At 45.2% G+C, this 12,592-nt stretch overlaps 1 protein-coding gene across 1 annotated transcript; it reads left to right on the top strand.

Moving 5' to 3' along the window:
- The first annotated feature begins 8,217 nt into the window (after positions 1 to 8,217).
- LOC119843050 (L-amino-acid oxidase-like) lies at positions 8,218 to 11,954 on the top strand. The gene is given in 5 exon segments (XM_038371950.1): positions 8,218 to 8,241; positions 9,084 to 9,137; positions 10,328 to 10,461; positions 11,143 to 11,520; positions 11,522 to 11,954. Coding segments are annotated over 5 exon segments (1,023 nt in total).
- Positions 11,955 to 12,592: the final 638 nt, after the last annotated feature.

Consider the following 12,592-nt stretch of genomic DNA (forward strand, 5'->3'; position numbering starts at 1 on the left):
ATTGTCTCTGATACTGAGCGTACTGCTGTGACTGGATGCCTGGATGGGCCACACTGAGAATGCTATATTCAGGGCAGACAATCCCCAAAATTGGTTTTGATGCTCATTAAAAAAATAATGTGTGAATTAAATTTGTGACTGAACTCATGCGGGGAGAATTGTATGTCTCCTGCTCCATGGTTTTACCTGCATTCTGCCATATATTTCATGTTATGGCAGTCTCGGATGATGACCCAGCACATCTTGTTCGGTTTAAGAACAGTTTCACTACAGAGGGGACAAAACGCAAAGAAGGAACCAATGTGAGATTTCTAAATATAGCTACAGGACTCGACCCAAGTTTTAAGAATCTAAAGTGCCTTCCAAAATCACAGAGGGATGGGGTGTGGAATATGCTGTCAGACGTCTTAAAAGAGCAACACTCCAATGCATAAACTACAGAACCCGAACCACCAAAAGAGAAAATCAACCCTCTGCTGGTGGCATTTGACTCAGATGCTGAAAATTAATGTGCATCAGTCCACACTGCTTTGGCTCATTGTCGAGCAGAACACGTCATCAGCATGGAAGTGTGTCCTCTGGAATGGTGGTCGAAGCATGAAGAGGCATACAAATGTTCAGCATATCTGGCACGTAAGTAGCTTGCAATGCCAGCAACAAAAGTGCCATGTGAACACCTGTTCTCACTTTCAGGTGATATTGTAAATAAGAAGCGGGCAACATTATCTCCCCTAAATGTAAACAAATGTGTTTGTCTTAGCAATTGGCTGAACAAGAAGTAGAACTGAGTGGACTTGTGAGCTTTAAAGTTTTACATTGTTTTATTTTTGAGGTAAAAAAAGTAAAAAAAATATTTTTTAAAAAAGTAATTCTACATTTGTAAATTGCACTGTCACAATAGAGATTGCACTACAGTACTTGTATGAGGTGAACTGAAAAATCTATTTCTTTTGTTTACTTTTTTTACAGTGCAAATATTTGTAATAGAAAATAATAATGTAAAGTGAGCACTGTACACTTTGCGTTCTATGTTGTAATTGAAATCAATTCTTACCAGCAAGTTAAAGAAGTATGGGCTGAATGAATGGACAATAAGGTGGATAGAAAGCTGGCTAGATTGTCGGGGTCAATGGGTAGTGATCAATGGCTCCATGTCTAGTTGGCAGCCAGTATCAATTGGAGTGCCACAAGGGTCGGTCCTCGGGCCAGTTTTGTTCAATATCTTCATTAATGATCTGGAGGATGGCATGGATTACACCCTCAGCAAGTTTGCAGATGACACTAAACTGGAAGGAGAGGTAGATACACTGGAGGGTAGGGATAGGATGCAAAGGAACCTAGACAAATTAGAGGATTGGGCCAAAGGAAATCTGATGAGGTTCAACAAGGACAAGTGCAGAGTCCTGCACTTAGGACGGAAGAATCCCATGCACCGCTACAGACTAGGGACCGAATGGCTAGGCAGCAGTTCTGCAGAAAAGGACTTAGGGATTACAGTGTATGAGAAGCTGGAGATGAGTCAACAGTGTGCCCTTGTTGCCAAGAAGGCTAATGGCATTTTGGGATGTATAAGTAGGGCAATGGCCAGCAGATCGAGGGACGTGATCGTTCCCCTCTATTTGACATTGGTGAGGCATCATCTGAAGTACTGTGTCCAGTTTTGGGTCCCACACTACAAGAAGGATGTGAAAAAATTGGAAAACGTGCAGCGGAGGGCAACAAAAATGATTAGGGGACTGGAACACATGACTTATGAGGAGAGGCTGAGGGAACTGGGATTGTTTAGTCTGAGGAAGAGAAGAATGAGGAGGGATTTGATAGCTGCTTTCAACTACTTGAAAGGGGGTTCCAAAGAGGATGGATCTAGACTGTTCTCAGTGGTAGCAGATGACAGAACGAGGAGTAATGGTCTCAAGTTGCAGTGGGGGAGATTTAGATTGGATATTAGGAAACACTTTTTTACCAGGAGGGTGGTGAAGCACTGGAATGCATTATCTAGGGAGGTGGTGGAATCTCCTTTCTTAGAAGTTTTTAAGATCAGGCTTTTTTTAACCTCATGATTAATTGTGATTATTTTTCTTAATCAGTTGACAGCCCTAGTACACACACACACACACACACACACTTCTTTTGAAAATTGTCAAGGACAATACCATTTTCTGACTAGCTTTACTTCATTTTATTTCTGCACCAGGAAATTTTCTCTTTAAAAGTCTTCACTAGGGTCAGCAGAAAAATGCTACCACTCCATTGACTTCTTCTGTTACTCCTCCATTGTCCAAGATTCCTGAGCTTAGTGGTATGAAGTTTTCACTGCAGAACTGGAAAGATTCCCTGTGGTTTCATTTCCATGGATCTGAATGACAAGCAGAGATTAACTGGCAGAGTGAGACTCTACCTGTATGGATTTACTTGGAGGGGAGAACAAGACTCACATGGTGTGATTGTTATGGCTTTCCCTCACCCCCTCACTTGGTTCTTGTTACACAGACAGAAGACCAGAATCTGAAGTGCAGGCAATGTGATGTTTATTTGGCTTAATCAAGCAAGCAGATCCATAACTCTGTATGTCACAGAGCTTTTCTCTGTCCCCCTCCCCTTTCTTAGCAGGCATAATTGTACCTGTAGTGCATGCCCCTTACCATTTATGGTCATGTTCCGTTTTCGAGGGTTGTGAGTCTTGAGGCTTTGGTACCATCTCTTTTATACCCCACGGGAGGTGTAGGGAGTAAGGTTATGTACTGGCCAGAGACACCTTTTCTCCGGCTTCTTAATGTTTCTTATGTCTCCCCCTCAACCCCTCTTCCCCCCCCAACTGGTTGCTTGACCTTGCCTTGAGATAGGAGTCAAGGCGGTCTTCAGTTGTACACTTATATATTAACCTCCCACCATACCCAGCAACACTTTAACTCTCTTCCTTATCTTTTCTGACAAACCCATCTGGCTGGGCAGAAGCAACATACAGCATCTTTGTTCTTTGTTCACACATGTTAATAAGAATATAAGACTATCAAATGGGCCAACAAAATCCAAAATTCTATCTGAGACAAATATACAGGCCCGAATGCTATATTACCATCATTAACAGTGATTATGAAGGAGAGGGAGAACATAGTGAGAATGTAAGGGCTGATGACATGTGAGTGATGCTGGTTGTGATCATAGAGTATAATGGTTGGACGGGACCTCAGGAGGTCATCTAGTCCAACCCCCAGCTCAAAGCAGGGCCAATCCCCAATTTTTGTCCCAGATCCCTAAATGGCCCCATCAAGGATTGAACTCACAACCCTGGGTTTAGCAGGCCAATGCTCAAACCATCTGAGCTATCCCTCCTTCCAAAAACGTTCACTGGTATTTGCAGCCACAGAATTGTCAGGGATTGCAGGTCTTGAACCCTCATCTACAGGGATATTTGGAGCAAGTAAGCACCAACCTGCCACCCAGTAACTTGAGGACAATACCAGGCCCCAGCAAGATTTGAACTCACAACCCCTGGTTTACAAGACCAGTGCTTTAACCCCAGAGCTATGGAGCCTGTACCTATTAATGGTGTTTGATTACGGCCCTACCAAATTTATGATCCATTTTGATAAATTTCACGGTGATAGCATTTAAAAAATCTTAAATTTCACAGCTTCAGATATTTAAATCTTAAATTTCACAGAGTTATAAACATGGGGGTCCCAAACCAGAAGAGGGTAGTGTGGGGGGTCGCAACACTAATGTAAGAGGGTTGCAGTATTGCTGCCCTTACTTCTGCACTGGCTTCAGAGCTGGATGGCTGGAGAATGATGGCTGCTCGCCAGATGCTCAGCTCTGAAGGCAGCACTGCCACCAGCAGCGAAGGAGAAGGAAGGGTGGCAATACCATACCATGCCACCCTTACTTCTATGCTGTTGCTGGTGGCAGCGCTGCCTTCAGAGCTGGGTGCCCAGCCAGCAGCTGCCACTCTCCAGCCACCCAGCTGTGAAAGCAGAGTGGAGAGTGGCAGCTGCTGGTTGGGTGCCCAGCTCTGAAGGCAGCGCCACCACCAGCAGCAGCATAGAAGGAAGAGTGGCATGGTATGGTATTGCCACCCTTCCTTCTCTGCTACTGCTGGCAGCGGTGCTGCCTTAAGAGATGGGCACCCAGCCAGCAGGCGCCACTCTCTGGTCGCCCAGCTCTGAAGGCAATGCAGAAGTACGGGTGGCAGTACTGCAATCCCCTTACAATAGCCAGATATCACGCTGGGAGGGGCAGATTTCATGGTCTGACACACGTTTTTCATGGCCATGAATTTAGTAGGGTCCTATGTATGATTGAAGATGACTGTATAATTGTTGCAATTGTAGAACAGTGGTAGCAGCAAGTCTTACACTAAGCATATCATGTAAGGTGTCAGTGGAAAAGTTACAACCTGTCAAGTATGATTATCCTGGTGAAATCCCTGTATCATCACTATATCTGAAGTTGTGAATATTGGTTATGTATCTGTATCTCAAACATGTGTTGTATGCCAGGTTGACACCCCCAGACAGACTTAGTTCCTGGCTAGACAGTTATGTGCTGATGGCCCATTAAGGACACTCCACTCTCACAGTGAGCCATTGAAGAAACTCATCCTGCCCAGTAAGCCTTTCCCGTGGATGCCTCAGAAGAAATATGAGCAATGGCTGTCCCTGTGAGTCAGCAAAGCACATAAGGACATGTAGTAAGGACATGTGACCCGGGACTCTATATTGGGTCAGAAACTTTCCATACACAGGTTTCAGAGTAGCAGCCGTGTTAGTCTGTATTCGCAAAAAGAAAAGGAGTACTTGTGGCACCTTAGAGACTAACAAATTTATTAGAGCATAAGCTTTCGTGAGCTACAGCTCACTTCATCGGAGTGAGCTGTAGCTCACGAAAGCTTATGCTCTAATAAATTTGTTAGTCTCTAAGGTGCCACAAGTACTCCTTTTCTTTTTCCATACACAGGGGCTACAGGCTCTGTTTGGGACAGTAACTTTCCATGCATGTGGCAGAGGATATAAAAGACACCAGAGACATCTCCATGTTGCCTAATTCCTGATCCAGTTCTCTGGACAGTGGATTTACAACTAAAAGGAGTATTTTGAACTGTCAACTGAGGACCTTCCAATCTTCTGTCACCAGAGAGACTTTTGCAAGCTGGCAGTCTATTCCATCACTGCTATGATCCTGATCTATGAATGCTGACTGTCACTTGTATGTAAATCACAGGTTTCAGAGTAGCAGCCGTGTTAGTCTGTATTCGCAAAAAGAAAAGGAGTACTTGTGGCACTTTAGAGACTAACAAATTTATTAGAGCATAAGCTTTCGTGAGCTACAGCTCACTTCATCGGATGCATCCGATGAAGTGAGCTGTAGCTCACGAAAGCTTATGCTCTAATAAATTTGTTAGTCTCTAAGGTGCCACAAGTACTCCTTTTCTTTTTGTATGTAAATGATTCTTTAACCATTCAGTAAATCTTTTCTTTTCTTTTATTAATAAATCTTTAGCTAGTTTACTAAGGATTGGCTGACAGTAACAGTGTGATATATATATTGTGACAGGGTCGGGCCAGATGGCTACAGGAGAGTGATAGAAGGCAGATATATTAGCCCCAGATAAATCAGGTCCCTTTTCCCTGGGTAAGGTAACAGGGGCGGTTCCAGAACAATCAGGAACTTGCTGGAACCAATTAAGGCAGGCAGGCTAATTAGGACACCTGGAGCCAATTAAGAAGCTGCTAGAATCAATTAAGACAGGCAGGCTAATCAGGGCAATGTTAAACCAGTTAATCTGGTTTAAAAAGGACATCACTTCAGTCAGTGAGGGGTGTGCAAGGACCTGAGAGTGAGAGGGCATGCTGATGGAAGTCTGAGGAGTACAAATGCTATCTGGCATCAGTAGGAAGGTCCTGTGGTGAGGATAAAGAAGGTGTTGGGAAGAGGCCATGGGGAAGTAGCCCAGGGAGTTGTAGCTGTCACACAGCTGTTACAAGAAACACAGTAGACAACTGTGCTGAGCACTCTCAAGTTCCACTGGTTTCAAGGGTGCTCGGTATCCTTAGTAAATGTTTAGGAAAGTAAACCTCAGAGTGACATGATTCTCTGACACATATTAGCTAGGATAGTAAATCTATATTAAGTTGGTACATATATTTCCAAATTAAGCTCAAATTTACTCCCCAATCCCAACCCAAATTTCTGCCCCAATTTTATTACATATAGCGCTGGCCCCTAGGAGACATTTGTTGTTGTTGAAAACTTGAGGTTAAGCAGTGTTAAAGATATAGTAATTTGAATAAGCAGTAGCTTCTCACTTTGGAGTTTTGCTAGATTTTTTTGTCTATTACATACACACACACACACACACACAGAAGTGCAGTGTTACAGCTGAACTCATGAGATTTAGGCTCTTCAAGGTCAGATTTTCACAGGTGTTTAGGTGCTCACAGACATAGGCACTGACTCGGGAGTGCTCAGGGGCTCAAGCACCCATAGAAAAAAAACTAGTGGGTGCTCAGCACCCATGAGGGGGGATAGCTCAGTAGTTTGAGCATTGGCCTGTTAAAGCCAGGATTGTGAGTTCAATTCTTGAGAGGGCCATTTAGGGATATTGGGCAAAAATTGGGAATTGGTCCTGCTTTGAGCAGGGGGTTGGACTAGATGACCTCCTGAGGTCCCTTCCAACCCTGATATTCTATGATCAGCCACAACTGTTTGTGGGTGCCACCCATCAGCAATTTGGCACTGGCAGAGGCATTTGGGGAAGGGCAGAGAGCAGCAAGCAGTGGGTGGGCAGAAGTCTCAGGGTTGGAGTAGGAGTGGAGACAGGAAGAGGTGGAGCAAGGGCAGGGCCTTGGGGGAGGGGCGGAGTGGGGAAGGGACCTTGGGACAGAGCCAGGGTGGAGCATCCCTGGAGAAAAATAAAACTAAGCACCTATGCTCATGGATGCAGAGGCACCTGGGGCTAGATTTTTTTTAAAAAGAGACAAAGTAGGGAGCAAGTGAGCATGACTGTGTAATCCAGTGGTTAAGCCACTTACCTGGGACACCCTGGATCCAGTTCCTCTGCTCCAATGACTATTTGCTCATCCAAAATGGAACAGCTTCAGCAAGAGAGATTGGGACTAGCCCAGCAGATAGGGCATTTATGTAAGAGGTGGGGAGACTCCTGTTCAAGTCCCTACCCCTCAGCAGGTAGAGAGGGGACTTGAACTGGTGGTCTCCCACATTAGCATACTTATACCAGCAGTGGTGGAGCCTTCCCAAAAATGGGGGGCCAAGGGCCCTGCCCCCTCTGTGGCTCCATCCTGCCCCGCTCCTTCTGCTCAAGGCCCCGCCCCTGGCCGAGGGATGGTAAGAGCTGCATGGCTGGGCAGCTGTGGGGAGTCGCGACATGGACCCTCCACCTGCACTGGGCAGGGGGCCCCAGGGGAAGGGACATGGGCAGGGGGCAGCTCTCGCCCACTCCCCCGACTCACTCTAATTACTGCCTTCAAAAGCTACAAAGCGGCTGCTGCTGCTACTGCTTGCAACAGACATCTGAGGTGACTGATTCCAGGAGAGAGCTCACAGCTGAGAATCCCAAGCAGACTTAGGTGCCGAACTTCCTAAGAAGGGTGGGATTTAGGATTGTGGTGGAAAATTAACCACGGGTTGTGTTTGGATCAGAACAAGCCTGAGGCTCCTTTATTGATTACAAGCGCAGGGGGTAACAGCTCTAAGTAGCTGTTCCTATCATATACAGAAAATACAGGAGTTTATATAGTTGAAAACCACAATTTGTTAAGCACATTTCCTTTAACAGCATTTTCCCATATTTGGCATATAGTGCAAGTTTTTACAGCAGCTTTTCTTATTTGGAGTATAGCAAAACAAGCATTTCCTGTTATTGACAAATTTGTTTTTTTGCAGTTAACGGTCTTTCCTAATTTCTAACTATTATGGTTACATTTCTTAAGATGTGCCGTTGTAACTGCCCCACAATGGAATTTTCCTCATCCCGTTCTTATTCTCTATATACACAGTTAGCTTGACCAAAGTTTTAGGCCTATAAGTTTAGGCCTACTAGATTTTTTCCTCCACAGGATACACCCCTCTCCGTGGCATCTCCCATTGACGTATTTAGTCTGTGTGCTGGCTTTTGTGGATCTAATTCTTAGAGGCCTGTCTACCTCCACTCATTGTGCAGGGAGCCTGAGGCTAAGTCTGCACTGCAAAGAAAAACCCATGGTGCCAAGTGTCAAAGCCCAGGTCAGTTGACGTGGGAGCAGGGGGCTTGGGCTACAGGCCTAAAAATATTGGTGTACACATTCTTGTTTGGGCTGGAGCACATGCTCTGAAACTCTCTCCCCTCACTGGGTTTCAGAGCCAGGACTCCAGAGGGAATATCTACACTGCTATTTTTATCCCTGTGGCCCCAGTCCTGCATTCCCAAGTCATGACTAGGCTCTGAGACTTGGAGGTGTGGGTTTTGGGGTTGTTGGTTTTTTTCCAGTATAGACATAATCCAGAATGCCAAATTCAACCTTTGTGAATCCCACTGATTTTCTAGGCATCTAGAAGTTAGGCATTGAGGTGCTGAGCATAAGTTTTTTTGTGAATCTAGCCCCTAGTGGTATTTCCAAAGACTTATTTGTCATACTCCCATGGATTTCAATGGGATTTAGGCACTTAGGTGCTTTTGAAAATCCCAGTAGGTGCTATCTGCATGTTTAGATGCCTAAATACCTTTGAAAATGTGCCCCCTAAAGTACCTAAGTCACTTCTGAAGGTTGGAGCTAGATCCCAGATTCACTTCGCCACATTTGAACATTTTACCTTTAGTCTATATGTTTGTATTGTTTAGAAAGCTTGAGTGAAAGCAATTCAGTCATTTGGAGAACTGCAGCAGTGGAAAACAAAAGCTGTCCCTTGTATCTCCATTTAAAAGATATTCTTAACAACTCTTTCACCTGAGCAGTCATTTCATGTCCTGACCCTTTGTGCATATGTAATAGGATACCATATATAAGTACAAACAGGGAAAATACCAAACCTTTAAAGGTAGAACTGTGATCGTGAAACAAACAACTTATTTCTTTGTTGCTACCCAGGTGACCACAGACTGCAGTGTTCTGAAAGAGAAATATGACTCCTTTTCCATCAAGGTAATTGAAGTTAGCATTCCAGTATCTTTAAATCTAAAGGTGCCTGATTTTCTAAGCCCTGGTCTACACTGTGGGGAGGCAGGGGGGAGAGAGGGATCGAACTAAGATATGCAACTTCAGCTATGAGAATAGCCTAGCTGAAGTCGACATATCTTAGATCGACTTACCTCGTGTCCTTATGGCGCGGGGTTGACTGCCGCCACTCCCCTGTCGACTCTGCTTCTGCCTCTTGCAGTGGTGGGATACCGGAGTCGATGGCAGAGTGATCGGGGATCGATTTTGTCGCATCTATACTAGATGTGATAAATTGACTGCCAATAGATGGATCACTACTCACCGATCTGGCGGGTAGTGTAGACATACTTTCCTCACATTGCCAATGTAACTCCTTGAGGGATAGTTCTTGCCACGTGCACACAGTCCATGGTAGGAGATAATGCATCCGAATCCTCCAAAAGCTACTAGTTGGGCGGAGGCAACACATTTGCTTCATGAGTCTTCACGGAGCACAGCCTTCTTCCCTCGATGGTCCCCTGGATTCCCCTTAGTGGCAGGGGGAGGGCAAGGCCATGGATCTTCTCTGCCTCTCCCTATCCAAAACACCAGTCTGCAGAGAGTGAGCAGTCTCTGTGCTCCAATCTGCCTAGTGTTTGTGTAGCGCCCTCCTCCACTCTGGTGTTATTGATTTGGCATCTCTTCTTCCCACCACAACACTCTATGTGACATCCACCTATGTATACCCATCCAAAATTTCAGTGAGAGAACCTGTCTCCGTATACCCATCCACAATTACTTTTTACCCCACAGGAGGTGTGGACTGGATCATGAATCTTTAATCAAAGACAATGAAATCTTGGTATGGACACTAGGAGTGAAATCCTGGCCTCGTTGAAATCAATGGCAAAGCTCCCATTGACTTTATGGGGGGAGGGTCAGGATTGCATCCTGTGAATCAAAACTGGGTGAGATTGTGTCTTGAAAGTGAGCATCAGCCTTACTTCAGTGATTGTTTATGAAGAAGCAGACAAATCATCGAGTAGGATAGTGGATGGGTTTGACTTCTGCCCATCCCTTATGGATATTGAAAAATTCCTATGTTCAACGGAAATTAAATATCTCTTTGACTGTCATTTCTCTATGGGGATATAATATGCATGCACCTTCCACCCACTCCACTCTTCCCCATCCAGGAGTATTTGATTAAAGAAGAAAATTTAAGTAGAGGAGCCATCAACATGATCGATGACTTGCTGAATGAAGATAGTGAATTCCAGATGTCATTTCTTCACTCTTTCATGGACCATGTTACATTCTCTGAGAAGGGGTAAGGAAAAAGGAATCTTTATTCAGTTGCTTTGTATGTGGAAGGGACATGTAGCTTTGGTAGGATCTGTCTGGCAATCCATCCATCTTTCAATACATTTAACTGTCCATCAACCTCATCTTATCAATGCAGCCCTTTGCCTTCTTTGAAGTAGGCACTGATGGTCTGACTTGTCAGAAAGGGTAAGTGTTCATTACTATAGTTTATTAGCCATTAAAAACCAGGGTCACTTTCATAAAGTCCATAGCTTCTAACTGGGTCAGATCCTATGGAATTCAGTAATTAAGTCCAGAATGCATGTGTTGTGGGCATACTGGGGCATCACTCTGCTGTATCTCAAAAGCGCCTAGGTCAAATGACGCTAAAGTAGTATCATTAATGCTCCCCAGTGCCCCCATGAGGCAGAACTAATTCCAAGGGAATCTGAGTAATCATGCAGATTTTAGAGCATTTAGCAGAGTCAAGCTTTAAACAGATAGTTGATCTTAACCTTAGCAGCAGCAGACCTGGCACTCTACTATAATAAAAGAAGTTGGAGTTGGCATTCAGTGGGGGCTAGGTTCTATCTTAACTATGCAGCTCCTTACAGCTCTCTTTGTTGTTCTTGTGACATTCTCTCAGTTAACTGTTGTCCAATGATGTTGTTGCCTTACCATCCTCTTTTCTCCCCCTTTCTTTCAGTTATGATGAGATCACTGGGGGATTTGATCAGCTTCCTGATACTTTCTACCAGTATATTCACAGGGGCGTTCTATTTCGCTCCATTGTAGTGAAGATACTAAACGAGGATGACCAAGTGAGAGTGTTTTACCAGGGGCCAGATGCATTGGTTCCCTTGGCTGTGACGTCCGACTACGTTTTTGTCACGGCCACAGCAAAAGCCATACGGCTTATTAAATTTTCACCACCTCTTTCGACTAACAAGGCCCATGCCCTGCGCTCCATTCACTACTCAGAAGCCAATAAGATTGTTTTGGTCTGTATTGAAAGGTTTTGGGAGAAGGAGGGAATACAAGGTGGGAGGTCAATCACTGATTGCCCATCCAGATTCATTTATTACCAGCCACAATTTCTCCAGTGGGGTGGGGGTGATACTGGCTTCATACACCTGGGGCAATGATGCTGAATTCTTCATTCCCCTCAGTGATGAAAAGTGTGTTGATGTGGTGCTGGGGGACCTGGAAGAAATCCACCAGGTGCCCAAGAATTATATCCAGAGTGTCTGCAATAAGCATGTGATCAAGAAATGGAGCCTGGACAGATATTCCATGGGATCCTATGTTTCATTCACCCCGTACCAGTTTGTCGACTACTCCAAAGCTTTGTTTCAGAATGAAGGGAGGATCCGTTTTACAGGAGAACTCACAGCCCAGCCTCATGCCTGGATTGAAACCGCTGTGAAATCTGCTGTGAGAGCGGCAAGAAACATCCATGGCATTATTAATGCATCATCCAGGCAGCAGCAGCAAGAGCTGAAGAAAAATAAAATGTAATTGATGATATAATAATAATAAGGGTGCTTGGGGAAGGCACAAATGCATCAGCTACTGACTGGGGAATTTAGAAATTGCACCGCTAATCAGTGGGCATTACAAGATTGTTACTTTAGGTTTAGCCCTGATGAGGGGGATGCATAAACTGTATGCATTGGTATTAGACTGTTACCCTTACACTCAGAGAGAGAAGGGGGTGAGGTAACTATCTTTTATTGGACCAATTTCTGCTGGTGAGAGAGACAAGTTTTCAAGCTTACACACAGCTCTTCTTCAGCTCTCTCTCACCCACAGAAGTTGGTTCAATCACAGGGTCTGGCTTCCTCTGGGCCCTGGGGGTGCTCAACACCCAGTGCTCAACCCCAGGCCCTGCCCCCACCCCACCCCTTCTCCCAAGCCCCCACTCCTGTCCTGCCTCTTCCCACCCCTGCTGCACCCCCACCCTCCGCTTCCCGCCCAGTTCCGCCCCCTAGTCCGAGTGCGCATGGTTTCTGCTCTTCCCCATTCCCCCCAGTGCCTCCTGCACACCACAGAACAGCTGATCCCGGTGGGAGGGAGGTGCTGCAGGGGAAGGGGAGAGCTGGCTACCGGTGGGTGCTAAGCACCCACTAATTTTTTTCTGTGGTTGCTCCAGCCCA

This window comes from Dermochelys coriacea, chromosome 14 (assembly GCF_009764565.3).
Source record: "Dermochelys coriacea isolate rDerCor1 chromosome 14, rDerCor1.pri.v4, whole genome shotgun sequence".
In the NCBI taxonomy this organism is placed as follows: Eukaryota; Metazoa; Chordata; order Testudines; family Dermochelyidae; genus Dermochelys; species Dermochelys coriacea.